The sequence below is a fragment of the Zea mays genome, chromosome 3 (assembly GCF_902167145.1).
Source record: "Zea mays cultivar B73 chromosome 3, Zm-B73-REFERENCE-NAM-5.0, whole genome shotgun sequence".
NCBI classification, from domain to species: Eukaryota; Viridiplantae; Streptophyta; class Magnoliopsida; order Poales; family Poaceae; genus Zea; species Zea mays.
This window is the reverse complement of record NC_050098.1, coordinates 121,289,206-121,303,646: the sequence shown is the minus strand read 5'-3', so window position 1 is coordinate 121,303,646 and position 14,441 is coordinate 121,289,206. Positions and strand designations below refer to the sequence as shown.

General features: G+C 48.3%; 1 protein-coding gene across 1 annotated transcript; it reads left to right on the top strand.

Annotated features, from left to right (window-relative positions):
* The first annotated feature begins 718 nt into the window (after positions 1-718).
* On the top strand, positions 719-13,734 carry LOC100216775 (uncharacterized). The gene is made up of 11 exons (NM_001317372.1): positions 719-866; positions 2,114-2,283; positions 2,379-3,102; positions 3,772-4,178; positions 4,266-4,337; positions 7,694-7,874; positions 7,955-8,050; positions 8,135-8,201; positions 12,357-12,522; positions 12,624-13,032; positions 13,120-13,734. Exons 1-10 carry the CDS (start codon positions 819-821, stop codon positions 13,009-13,011), a joined length of 2,319 nt encoding a protein of 772 aa, NP_001304301.1. The 5' UTR covers positions 719-818; the 3' UTR covers positions 13,012-13,032; positions 13,120-13,734.
* The last annotated feature ends 707 nt before the right edge of the window (positions 13,735-14,441 follow it).

The window sequence follows — 14,441 nt, the reverse complement described above, 5'->3', positions numbered from 1 at the left end:
TTTGGAGCATAAATTGTGACATTGATTTAATTCTAATCCATGCTAATTAAGAGTTGGGTTGGTGTAAACTAACAAGGCCAAATCTATGGATTTGGATTATATAATTTAGGAGTGAAAAAAAGCCCAAATCTATGGAGTTGTATTGCTAAAAAAAGATGGAGTTGAATAGAAATTTGTGAAGCCTATCTGCAGTCGGATCGTCTGTCCGACCGCTCCCCCGAAAATGCCCCTGTTTGTTTCAGCTTTTTGGAGCTTGCTTCTGGCCACCAAAAGCTGTTGCGGACTGCCAAACACTCAGCTTTTCAGTCAGCTTCTATAAAATTCGTTTGGCTAAAACCATTCAACATCAACATAAACACATAATCGGTTGAGTCGTTGCAATAGTAGGAATCTGTCACTTTCTAGATCCTGAGTCATATGGATACATTTATCTTCCTCCGCACGTAATTCTAATGATACTCAGATTCTCTACACAGTCAGATTCTCTCCACAGCCAGATTCTCAGAAAAGCTGGTCAGAAAAAAGCTGAACCAAACAGGCTCAATGTGGGTTCCCGCCCATGGCCGCCTCAAACCATCAAACGCACGCATCCGAGCCAAGCCGAGGCCGACCGACTGCAAGGTGCGGGAGAAAAAAAAAATCTCGGCCGGGCGTCGCACGTCCGGCGCATCGCAACACGAGAAACCTCTTGTCGGGCCCAGTAAAAATTATTAGGACAAGCATTAGTGTTCGCTCGTCACTCGTCAGTACTCAGTGGAGGAGGCGGCGGCGGGGAGGGAGACAGATGCGGGAGGCCCACCGCGGGGTCGCCGGACCAGATGGACACGCCGGATAGGCCCCGCGCCGGCGCCGGCGCCGGGTTCGAGGTCCTCCATCTCGCTCGCAGCCAGGGGGCCGCCCCGCTGATGCTTGTTCCCACCGGTTTTCGCTGTTCTGATGGGGGGTTCTGAGGCCATTTCTCTGTGTGGGGATTTTAGGAGCGGGGGCGGGGAAGCGTGCCGTTCGTGCTTGGATTGGACTGGTCGGTCGGTCGGCGGGCGGCTGCGCGGCGGATGCGATTTGCTGTGCCCGCATTTGCTTGACGTTTTTGGTGATCTGTTTTGGGGACTGGGAGGGCGCATTTCGGTGGGTGGGTGGGTGGGCGATTAGGGTTCTGGTCGACGCACCCTGTCGCCGGTTTCACCGATGTTGGAGTTGGATTTGAGGTCTTCAACTCTTCACGAGTTTTCTCTGCGAGTGAGAGGTGGGGATTTGGGGGGCCTTACTCAAGGCGACTACTACTGTCAATCAGGCTACTGCTGCTAGTTTCATTAGATCAACCATCCCTACTAGATGGACCAATTGGCTTGCTGATTCTGTGAGTTCTGCGGCCTGTCCATTTGGACTGTCACCTCGTCGTTCCATGAGATGTTACTACGCTCTGATGCGTGCATTGTTTGGACCTTTGGATCTCCAACATCAATGCTTAGATTCATACGTTTGCTGGTCCTCTGTCCATGCGAAGTGTGAGTTTTCTGGAGTTTGGGGGTTGTTTGTGCTTTTTGCTGAGGAACTCCTGGGTGTAGCACTGTAGCTTGGATATGGGTGTCTGATCATGCACATTGCTTGGTCATGAACATACTTTCTCGGCAATTAGGACGTCCTAGTATCAGGCCCCTCACTTCATTTCCTTTTGCAAGCAATATATGTCTCAGCACTGCTGCATTTGATCAGCTATTCAGCTCATCATTCTAGGCCTTTCAATGCGCCTCGGGGTTCCTTGCAAGATTGCTTTCCAATCAGTAGAGACACTTAGCTATGTTACTTGTCATCACGATTCAGGCATTGATAAAGCATTTGTCATTGATAAGCTTGTATCGTATTCAATGCATGCAACTCCTTGTGTTGCGTTCTCTTAAGTGGGCTGGGGAAAAAGTTGGTGTAAGTTACGGGGTTTAGCAGACTTCCTCTTACAGAAGACTGTGGTAATATCTATTTGCTAAAATAGGTCATGGTTTGGATTTGGCCAATTCTCAATTGATTGACATCAGGGCATCTAAGCTCGTTTTTGTATGTAGTGAAGAAATAAAGACCTATGGCTTTACTTTTCTAATTTGATTTTACTGTTTTGCAGGATTCTCCTGTGTTCAATTTCATCAACAATCTCTCGCCTATACCACCACCTAAACCTTTAGACTCAGCACATAATGTGCAGCTATTCAAGTCATCAGATTTGGCACCTGTTTCTTCGATCTTTGCCTCACCACATGTTAATCCAACAAAGGGAACTAAAGTTCTGATCAGGTTTATTTTCATCTTTTCTCTATGCTTTCTAGCTAATCTCGACTTTTATGTGTCTGTCTTGGCTCTGCCTTACAGTTTGTATTTCATGCTGGTAGGGACGAATCTGTTCAGCTTCCTCATGAATTGCACTCACCTAGCAGTGTCAGAACTCGGATAGGCACCTCAGGCTCTTTTAGAATGATCAGATGCAAAGACATTGTGCCAGAGAATTGTAATATCACTTGTCAACTAAACGAGGCATCTATTGATTCTTCAGATCATACATCAAGCTCTACAGGCCAATTGACTCAATCCATAAAAGATGCTGCTGGCAGTATGGAAAGCGATAAGGATCAATGCGCTGGTGGTAAAATAGACCTTACCATGTCCCAGGAGTGCACAGGCCTAGAAGGTATGAACCTTGATGAGAGTAGCCCAGACAGAATGGATTCATCACATTCTGGGATAGTTGTTCATGAAAACCAGCTATCTGAACAAAACAATGATGAACCTGCGGCATATAATGGGGTTTACATGATTACACACCAATCAAGTAGTGATATGCTGACTTTAGCCGTACCATCTGGAACAGAAGCACAACCAATGAATGATACACAAAAGGCTGATAATCCCTACCCTTGTGAATCCTTGTTGGATGTTCAGTCAAGTGGAAATTGCACCCAAAATTCTGTGCATGAACCCCATCTGTACTGGAACGGGGCAGTTGAAGGGGCTGCAGTAGCTTATACTCCCCAAGCACTTCCTGGTGCTTTGCAAAGTCAGTTGATGCCATGTAACAAGCTCAATGAGCCAAAAGATTACATGCCTACTGAGCAAAATGTATGTATGCTTTGTGTTGCCATTTAGAAGTTTTGTATATTGGCTTTACTAATGCTCTGTGCTAATTGACCTAATCTAATTCGAAGACTCGTGCAATATATCTGTATGTACAAACTACAAACTAATATTAGCTTGGATACCATGGGCGTGTTTGGCATGGCTCTGCTCCACTTCAGAGCTGCTCTGCTCCAGAGTTTAAATTGTTGTCTCATAACCAGTGACAGTAGCGGGTAAATAACTCTAAACTCCACGTTGATGTTGCTTTTTTAGAGTTTTCGGAGCAGCAAAAGAGGTACTCCAAAAAATTCTACTACAGATCAGAAAACTCCATGAAGTTTGCAACTCTGGAGTTATGGTGTTTGGCAGGCTCTTTCTAGCTCCTTCTTGGAGTTCTGCTCTGGAGCCATGCCAAACACGGCCTATATGTAGGAGAATGGATTTAGCAAGTCCATGTTTATTAGCAGTTTTCCATTCATGTGCCTTGTGCATTGTATTGCTCTCAATTGTGCATAATCTTGTGTCCACATGCTAACAAGATTGCCATCAGTATTCAGCCTTTTACTTTCTATCATTTTCTTTCCTGTAAATCTAGTTTTGTATAGGCTGTGCTAATTTGGCTGAACTATCAATGTTTTTTCTTATGAAAGGACATGTTTTCTGCTATTTCAGGCTTTGTCACAGCATTTACGTGGCATGCGTAGGCGCAGCCTTTTCAATGAAAAGGCTGGGCTTAGTAATAAAGGTGTAGACAAAGCTTCAGATCATCATCCTGTAAATTCAACTACCCCCAAATGCAAAACCATTTCTGGTGACAACTCAAAGACTCTAAGAACCCCCCCATGTGCATTGCCTGGTATTGGCTTGCACTTGAATGCCCTTGCCGCAACTGCAACACCTAAAGAGAAAATAGTCCCTCAAGACATTCAGTCTACTATAAATGAATCAAGTAACTTGATAGGCCCTGCTGGATCTTCTCCGGCACCTTCTGAGCAAAACATTATAAATGATGATTTCACTCAAACAACTGATGTTGCAACCGCTGAAGCTTCTAGTCAGGGTAGTCCCAAGAAGAAAAGGTACTATATCTTTGCCTATTGCCTACTATTTTAGTCAAATAGCACTGTTTCATTGGAAAATTCATAAAATGCAATAGTATTTTGCAGGCATAAGTTTGATAGTGGTGATGGCACTTCATGCAAGCGTTGTAGTTGTAAGAAGTCCAAATGCCTGAAACTGTAAGTTTGAATATTTGGTTCATTTTTAGGTATCATTGTATGAAAAAGGTGCTGATGTTTATGACTTATGAGTAACTCTTGTTAGTATTAAATGATGAATCATTTATCCATTCATGTTTTTCTTTGACTAAGATGTATAGCCATGTAGGTGTATCTGCCACTATACTGTTTTAAGTGTTTTTCAGTTTTGGGCAGAATGTTAAATAACAACAAGTATAGCAGCCTTCTAGTCACAAGCAGCAGCGACTAAAAATATTCACATCAAACAATAAGTAAATAAAAAAATACATATTACAATATTAGCTTAAAAGTTTCTTTTTAGTATGTTTAAATATGATTGAGCTGTGGGTACATTATGGTTACCAACTATTCGATACTTTGCTGCTGGACTATTGTGCCATATACTGACATTTTGACTACTAGATATATACCTAGGATTGGTCCCTATGAACTTGGAGGCCTGGGGCGACCGCCCCTCTGCCCCACACTCAGGACCGACATTGGTCACTCACAAGTTGGGGTAGGCTAGTAACGGCATTCAATTAATAGTTCTATCAATTCTAATCAAGTTGTTGCGAGGTGTTCGAGTTTTGTTTTACAGTCATCTCTATACCTGGTTACCACTGTTATGGTCATTGGCCCTCATCATGGATTCTATTCTTCGGTGGTTAGTCCCTTTATTAGGGATAGTAATGACTTAGTCGTTGTATTTATTTTCAGTAAGTATATTTCCTTTTTGAGATTGATTGTTTGTAGGGCAACAACAACAAGTCAACAACAACAAAGCTTTTTATCCCAAGCAGTTGGGGTAGGCTACAGTTTAAAACCCAATAGAATCCACAAGTCAACATTCGAGCATATGGGTAGCGGTTTTCCATGCATTCCTATTTGAAGCTAAATCTTTGTGTTAGACTGTGTGTGTGTGCCGGCACCAAAGTTGGGCTGCCGACCCTTTAGGGTTAGGATTCTGAGTCTATATATGTAACCACCACCTCTATGCAATACCATCAAGCAGTCCACATTCTAACATGGTATCAGATTAGTGTTTTCCTCTCCCACCGCCAGCCAGGCCGCATGTCCAACCACCAACACAGCCATCGTCGTCCCCAGATGCTCGCCCTTCCCTCCTGAGGGTGGTCACCCCTCCACCCCCTGGCTTCGCCTCTCCCGCCGGCCTCCTTTCTCCTTCCCCAACTCTAGTGAACCGCGTGCCAGAGCGCCGCCTCAAGGTTCGGCCAAGCTTCTCGCCTCTGCGCGCGGTCGACTCCCCGTCCAGATCGACCCGCCATCAACGTCACGATCGAGCCCCTTCCTCACCACGACTCCTCCCCTTCGACCTCCGCGCCAGCGCGGGCCCCTCCATCCATGCCCTGCGCACTGCTGCCGTTGGCGAGCACATGCTTGCGCGGCGCCTCCCCTCGTGGGCGTCCTCGGCTATGTGGGCGTGCCGGCTGCTGCGTCGCCGCCCGCGCGGGCATGCAGGCAGGCCGCCGCTGCCTCTCAGGCGGGCTGCCGCTGCTTCGCGGGCGCGCGTGCAGTTCGGATCCACGCAGGCGTCGCCCGAAGGCACCCCGCCATCGGCCCTCGTCTTCTGCGTCTTCGGCGTGAGCAGCCTTCGTGCGGCCGCCGTTGCTGCGGGGGAGCCACGCGTTCCTGGCTCCCTCTGCCGTGTGCCGTCGCCGTACCCGCGCATTGCAGTTCGTCGACAGCGTTGCCATGTTTCTTGCTCCTACGAGTAGGCCGTTGTTTGCCTTCACCTGACACACCCAACAGTGCCTCCTACCAACTTCAAGCTTCTTCTGTCTTAGGTGTCCACAACCCTACCAGGACCGGCGCAAGCCCCTGCCCGGCTGGAGCTGACCCGTCCCCACCCCTTCGTCTCCGCCACAACTGGATCTGTCGCTACCGCGGCTTTCTCGGCCGGATACACCGCTGCCGCGACCTTTCCGGCTAGATCTGTCGTCCCTTTGGCCGGATCGTCGTCTTCCTGGCTAGATCCGTCGTTGCCGTTGCCTTCCCGGTCGGATCCCCCGATACCTCTTCTATTCTGCCGCGGGCGCGACCACCATGACCAGCGTAGACGCGGGCGCTGCCGTCGGCCTCCTTGGCGGGGCTCCTCGACGTCCGGACGATCGAAGAAGCTAGAAGGTCGGCCTGCTAGTGCTCTTTTGTTGTGTCACCCTGCCGACCGTTGACGCTCGAACGTCGACCCCCGAAGAACAGGCTACTGCTGCGTGTCTCCCGACCACGACCATCTCGACTTCGGCTACCTCGACATCTAGGGGCTATCGTCTTTTCGGAGTCCACACCGATCTCTACTCCAGCTGCAACATTCGCACCCTCACGACGCTGCGACTGCGGGGGGATATCAACCCGTCGACTCCTATCTTCGGCTTCTACTCTAGTCTCATCGTGTGCGGCGCCCCCGTTGCGACTGCGGGGGGATGTTAGACTGTGTGTGTGGGCCGACACCACTGCTGGGCTGCCGACCCTTTAGGGTGAGGGTTCTGAGTCTATATATGTAACCACCACCTCTATGCAATACAATCAAGCAGTCCACAGTCTAACACTTTGGGTATATCCCATGCTTCCAATTCTCTTTTTACTGTCTATTCCCGTGTCAACTTTGGTCTTCCCCTTTCTCTCTTCTCATTGCTATCGTGCCTTAGGATACCACTACGCACTGGCGCCTCTGGAGGTCTTCGTTGGACATGTCCAAACTATCTCAACCGATGTTGTGCAAGTTTTCCTTCAGTTAGTGCTACCCCTAGGCTATCACATATATCATCATTCTGGACTCAATCCCTTCTTATATGACTATAAATCCAACGCAACATAAGCATTTTCCTAACACTTATTTGATGAACACATCATCCTTTTGTATGCCAACATTCTACACCATACAATATAGTAGGTCTAATCAATTTTCTATAAAACTTACCTTTAGGCTGTGTCCAACAACTTTCACACCTTATATCTCATCTTTTGGCTAGCTGTCCTAGATTTACCCCCCACCCCCCAAAATGGTGCACTCCTTCACTTGCCATTCTACTTTAAGTCATTGGCACCTGTCTGACCTGTCTACGTATGTTCACCTTGTTCATCGACCCTTTTCAAGAGTTACCCATGTTCTTTCCAAGTTATTCCTTTCAAATTCTGTCTTCAAACTAATATTTTGTCTGGTCTTAGTGTCTGACCCTTCTCTAATGAATGTTTACCCTTCCCTGAATTAGTTTCAATGCTCTGACTCTTTTGAAGGGAGAAGGGATCTGTGTTCTATTTCTGGCAAACTGTCTTTACACTGATACATTGTCTGATTTCTGTTACATGATAAATTTTTGCTTAATTTCATGCAGTTACTGTGAGTGTTTTGCTGCTGGAGTCTATTGTTCTGAGCCTTGTTCGTGTATCGGCTGTATGAACAACCAGAGTCATACGGAAACTGTTCTATCTACGCGGCAACAGATTGAATCTCGCAATCCATTAGCATTTGCTCCTAAAGTAATTCATACATCTGAGCCTGGTCTGGAACTAAGGGTAAGAGACACTAACTTATTGTATCTGAGTACTTCCCTTAATCTTGTCTGTTGCTAATATCATCATCTTCAATATTGTAGGACTTCTCCAATAAAACTCCTGCTTCAGCTCGTCACAAAAGGGGATGCAATTGCAAGAAGTCGTCATGTCTAAAAAAATACTGTGAATGTTTTCAGGTTTCAACTCCTACATTGATTTAATGCTCTCTCTTTTTTCTTCTTAATCCCTCTGTATGCATCTTATCTTTACTCTTCATCAAGGGTGGTGTGGGATGCTCCATAAGTTGCAGATGCGAGGGCTGTAAGAATGCTTTTGGAAAACGGGAGGGTGAGTGAAACCCATTTCCATAAATTTCTGTTTTAAACAACTGCAACATCAACATGCATACTCTAAGATCATAGTTGCACCTCATGCAGTCTTATTTAGTATACAAGTAACAAAAGCAGCTAAGAGACGGTTCCAGTCAATAGTACTAGTTATAGCTTCACATAAAACCTTGAGTCACTGAGTTCTTTAGGCCCTCATTCAACTTGAAAATATATTACCATATATTCCATCTGTTATTTATTACCTATTTAAAAAGTAAAAAAGACCGTTGCACGTATTAGAATTCTACCTTATTTATTAGTTTGGAGTACTCTTTAATTTGTTTGTTTCCTAAATTACCATGGTGACCATTGGCATCAGTAGTCTGGTCATGCTGTGTAGGATTGCCCCGGCTACGGAGGTTGTATGAGTGGCTAATGGGTGGAGGGTTGGAGGAAGAAGGGTGAGAGGACGTCGCGCTGACGCCCAGTGTCATGTGCGGGCGCACCTACACCAGACGCGCCTGCGACGTGCGTCGGGCAGAAGAGCGCGCGATACGCGCGGGCGGTTAGCCGCGCACGCGCTGGTTTGTTACAGATAGATAGAATTACTATCTGTTTCAAGTTCCTAGAATTAAGGAAAAGATTTGGGGGCTGGTTGTAAGGAAAGATAAGATAGCTATCCCTAGGATTAAGGAGTAATTATCTCTAGTTTGTTAGGGTCGATCGGCCATATATATGTGTAACCAGCCGTCTGGAAGGATTAAGCAAAGTTTATTCTCTCTAATCTCACCTCTCCACTCACCAACAAAGCCTGCGACTGAGGGGCAAAACCTCGCCGGAGAAGACGGGTCGCGACTACGAACTGCGTAGTCGAGGCCTTGCTGCCCGGGGATACTCAACCCTTGACAACCTGGTATCCGGTTCCAGGCGTTCCTCGTCTTCCTCCACGCCACCTCCACAACCCATCATCGCCGCTGCGCCCTTGAACCGACAGCCTCCCCAACCCACCGTAGCCGTTGCGCCCTTACCCCACCCACCAACATCACCACCACCAGCCGACGCCACTTCAGCTCCTTCAGCCATGTCAGCACCAACTACTGTTGATTTGGCCAAGATGATCGAGGCCCTGGCCAACACGGTGACAAACCTTCAGACGATCGTGGTCGCACTGTAGAAGGAGAAGTCATCCTCTTTGTCGACTACCGACAGGGGCAACGACGGCCAACACCACAACGATCGTCCTTCGCGGTTCCAGAAATTGGATTTCCCCCGCTACGACGGTACGTCCGATCCATTGATCTCCATCAACCGCTGCGAATCGTACTTCCATCAGCAGCGGATCATGGAGAAGGTCTGGATGGCCTCCTACAACTTGGAAGACGAAGCATAGATGTGGTACATCCAGATCCAGACGGATGAAGGTACCCCGTCATGGCGTCGATTCAAGGAGTTGCTGAACCCGCGCTACGGGCCACCGCTGGCCGAACTGGCCGCATGACGGCGCACTGGCACGATCGCCGGATATCAAGATCGGTTCCAGGCGCTCCTACCTCGCGCCCGGACACTCGAGGAGTCGCAGCGGGTCCAACTCTTCACCGCAGACCTTCAGCCGCCGCTCAGCATCGATGTCCGCATCCAGAACCCTTAGTCCTTGGCATCTGCCATGAGCCTGGCCAGGCAATTCCAGTTGTGCGAGCAGTACGCCGCCCGATATCCCGGGCCCCACCAGGTCCTCGAGCAGCAGCACCCGCGATGATCTCCGTCGAGGGCCGCCAGATCAAGTGACTCACCCAGGCGGAGCAAGAGGAGCGGCGCCACAAAGGCCTCTGCTACAACCGCGACGAGAAGTACACCCGGGGCCACAACCGCGTTTGCCAGCGGTTGTTCCTCTTGGAGGGCATCGAGGAAGACGATGCTAACGCCATCACCAAGGAGACTGCGGGGGCCGCGGACGAGGACGCCCCCGTCTTCTCCCTATAGGCCCTCGTCGGGGTCTCCGTCGTCGACACCATGTAGATTGTTGTCACGCTCAGCTTCGTGGCGCTCGTCGCCCTCGACTCCGGCAACACACACAACTTCATCTCCGAGGCGGCTGCCTGACCCTCAGGCCTTCCTCTTCATCAGCGCCCACGCCTCACGACAATGGTCGCCAACGGCGAGCGCGTCTCGTGCGACGGTGTCATCCGCGGCGCACCATTGACTATCGACGGCGTCGCCTTCCCGCCGACCTCTTCGTCATGCCATTGGCAGCCTATGACATGGTCCTAGGCACTAGGTGGCTCGACACCTTGGGCCCCATCGTCTGGGACCTAGGCCGACGCTGGATGACGTTCCAGCACCAGGGGCGTGCCATCTCCTGGACGGGCATGGCGTCCACCAACGCGCCAACCCTGGGTGCCACGGCAGCAGGAGAGCCCCTCCTCGACAAGCTCCTGGACTCCTTTGGGGACATCTTTGCCGCGCCCACCGGGATGCCCCCCAAGCATGCGCACGACCATCGCATCACCCTAAAGGCAGGCACGCAGCCGGTGGTCGTACGCCCGTACCGCTATCCGGCGGCCCACAAGGATGAGCTGGAGCGGCAGTGCGCCGCCATGATCGAGCAGGGCATTGTCCGCTGCAGCGACTCACCATTTTCATCTCCGGTCCTCCTCGTCAAGAAGCGCCACTACGACCGGTAACATCGCCCGATGTCGTACTAGGTCGGCGACTGGGCGTTCTTGCACCTCCGTCAGAGCGCGGCCATCTCCCTTCCATGCTCGGCCACGGGGAAGCTCAAGCCCCTCTTCGTTGGACCCTACCGCGTTGCTGTCCGCCTGGAACTACCGCCGGGTGCGCGTCTTCATGATGTGTTCCATATTGGCGTACTCAAGAAGATTGTCGGGACTCCGCCCGCCACGCCGCCTGACCAGCCCACAGTCCACCATGGCGTGGTGGTTCCAGAACCCTCTGGGTCGAGCGGACTCGCCTGGCGTGAAGAGTTCGCCAAGTGCTCGTGCACTGGCGCCGCGAGCAGGCCTCGTCAGCTACATGGGAAGATCTCAACGACTTCCGATCCCGGTTTTCGGACTTTTAGCTCAAGGACGAGCTGGACCTCGAGGGGGGAGATGTCATGTGCGGACGCACCTACACCAGGTGCAGGCGCGTCCGCGACGTGCGCCGGGCAGAAGAGCGTGTGATACACGGGGGCAGTTAGGCGTGCACGCGCTGGTTTGTTACAGATAGATTGGATTACTATCTGTTTCAAGTTCCTAGAATGAAGGAGAAGATTTGGGGGGCTGGTTGTTAGGAAAGATAAGATAGCTATCCCTAGGATTAAGGAGTAATTATCTCTAGTTTGTTAGGGTCGATCGGCCATATATATGTGTAACCAGCCGGCTGGAAGGATTAAGCAAAGTTTATTCTCTCTAACCTCTCCTCTCCACCCACCAACAAAGCCTGCGGCTGAGGGGCAAAACCTTGCTGGAGAAGATGGGTCGCGACTACGAACTGCGTAGTCGAGGCCCTGATGTCTGGGGATACTCAGCCCTTGACAACTGGCCTAGGGTTCAGGCGCAGCGATGGAGTTGAGAACAACAAGGAGGCAAGACTCAATCTCTTTCTTTGATTGATCTTTCCTAATTACAGACTAGCACAATAAGGGGCTTATATTTCCGCCCCGAATAACAGAAGCTACCAATATTCAAGGAAATCTAAACAAACTCTTCTATTTTAAACTGAGCAAGCACTTATCTGCATGCTGATAGCCAAACTTATCCTTCCTTCTGCGCCTCTGCTGCTGGCTCGCCCTCTGGCTGCCCAGGGGTGCCCATACACCTTGCCTATCATAACATGCTGCTTCAGTTTGGAGTTGCAGTCTTTGTCTGTTAATTGGTGTTCTTCTATATTATCAATAGTAACTCCATTACTTGGTGAAAATTTCATAAGATTAGCTTGTGTTGTATGATCTATGATGTTTGGTTGGTTTAAAGCAAGCTGCTTACATTTAGCTATATCATTCTGAAAGGGTGCCCTATACAATACTAGATCTGAACTTTGGGTTATTATATGAAGTAATAGTCTATGGTTAGCTTAGCTATTTCAATTTGTCTCAGTAACTAACCATGTCTTACATTCTGCTATCCATAAAAAACTACTATTTCTCTAAAGTTTTTTTTTTGAAATCTTATTCAAGGGGCTGCCGTGTTAAGCATAGAGGAACCTAAGCAGGGATTGGAAGAAAAGGATGTTTGTGTGAAAGAAGAGAAAAGTGAAATCGAGAAACAGCTTGTTGTCTACCAAACTCCTGATGATGCTCCTGCTGAAAATGTACTGACCACACCTTCCATGGTGCAGTGCAGGTTTGTATGCTGTATTTTTGCACGATACACATATGTTACTGCGAATCCTGCCTCTTATGCAATGTAATATACTGAATCTTAATGCATCTTGCTCTTCCCAGACCCTTGGCTTGTCGTCCACCCCCAAGCTCCAAGAAAAGCTCCAAAAAACCACGATCTTCAACAAAACTCACTGGACATCCTTCGCGGTTGTGCAACTTACAAGCTCCTCCGAAGACCGACACTATGCTCTCCCCATTCGAAAACTACGCGGAAATGGTCCTTGGTGATAGCACATCGGATATCCTCAAGGGAAATTCATCTCCTCAAACTTCTGTTAAAGTGGTGTCACCAAACAAGAAGCGAATCTCTCCCCTGCGAATGGGTACCGGGCTATCTCCAATCTGTAGGAGTGGCAGGAAGCTGATTTTAAAGTCCATTCCTTCTTTCCCTTCCCTTGGCGGTGATGTAAACAATGAGGATCCAGAAACCAAGTTGCCAGCCCCTTGAATTTACCATATTTTGTCACTGGTAAACTTCCTTGCCTCTGTTTTCTGTTATTACCGTTGCTTCTTGTTGAGATGTTAATCCTTTCCTTTCCCTGTCTCAACTCATCAGGTTTATTTCTACCATACCATCTGATAGTGGACAGCCAAGCGACTTTCCTTTCATCATTTCTATCTCTCTCGATCAATGATTATTTATGTACTGCTATAATAATCTGCCGCGTGCTGGCAAAATTCTGCCTCCCTAGAACAACCAATGGCATTTGGTTTGCTGGTAAATTATCTCTTGGCTCCGTGTGTTCCCTGTGGCTGTCTGTCTATAATTTATGTTCATTATTTTGTTCCGGAGACCGAAGAATCTGAGGACTTGTATGTATCTGGGATCAAGATGTGAATCTCGCATGTACCAGATGACAGAACTGTTAAGACTTATATTTGTCTGAGGTTAAACTGCAAGACTTTTATTTAAGCTAGAACTTTGATCACTATAGGATATGGCATGATATAGCAGGGCTCTTGAGATGCATTCTCTTGTGCGTGCTTGGTAACTGTAGTCGTGCAACTGTTGACGGCGTTTGTTCAGAACAAGTGGTTGATGAATTTGAAGATGGTTTAGGGAGTGGGAATGATTTTGTTTGTGTGCGTGCGAACTTGTAAAATCTCCGTGTATGAACTGGCAATGCTTTTATGGTATTGATCATCTGCGGTGTGTTAACTGAGTGCAAAATATGGTATTTGTGAATTGTGATGTGCGATGCAAATTCAGAAGAACACATCCTTTTTCGCTGTAAAAACATCGTCCATGCTCCTAATAAACTGAGCAAAGAATCAGATGAAAGCCTGGACCCAATTCCTTGGCAATTTGTTGGCAGCCACCACCATATATACTCACGCCCCAATTCCAGCTAGCGATAGAATCCATGGCTAACGGCACTCATCGATAACGACATGCGCCTTGGCGGTAACCTGAATGCAACACTATTGGCTATCCACACTCATGGATTCGTTTCGCCACACGCATAGATTTGTTCATAGATTTGTGGGAATTGATATGAGCATACGGTTTAGATTGAAGCCAACTGATTAGGGCATGTACAGTGGAGAGACACCAAAACGGTTCTCCAAGCACAGGAGACAACTAAGAGACTATATTGTACAATGGAGTGTCTATAAACGTAGTCTATTAATAAATACAGAATTAAATGTATTTGTATAGCATCAGATAGATAGAACAGACGACAAATTCGTACAGTGGGAAGTGAGACGTCTGTTGTTACTTGGTTTACGAGCCAGAGGCGTCTCTTCACGGAGAGACGGCTCTAACATTTTTTTGCAAATAACCCCCTAAAACACCTTAAGAGCCCCCACATTAAACACCACTGTACATGCCCTCAGTAGAGCGAACAGGCCAGAGAGAAACCCTGGTCGAAACCG

Excerpts from the sequence above, each read along its gene's own strand:
- LOC100216775 (NM_001317372.1), top strand. The coding sequence starts at position 819 with ATGGACACGCCGGATAGGCCCCGCGCCGGCGCCGGCGCCGGGTTCGAG. Across the intron at positions 2,284-2,378 it reads GGAACTAAAGTTCTGATCAG|GGACGAATCTGTTCAGCTTC; the intron begins GTTTATTTTCAT and ends TCATGCTGGTAG. Across the intron at positions 4,338-7,693 it reads AAGTCCAAATGCCTGAAACT|TTACTGTGAGTGTTTTGCTG; the intron begins GTAAGTTTGAAT and ends AATTTCATGCAG.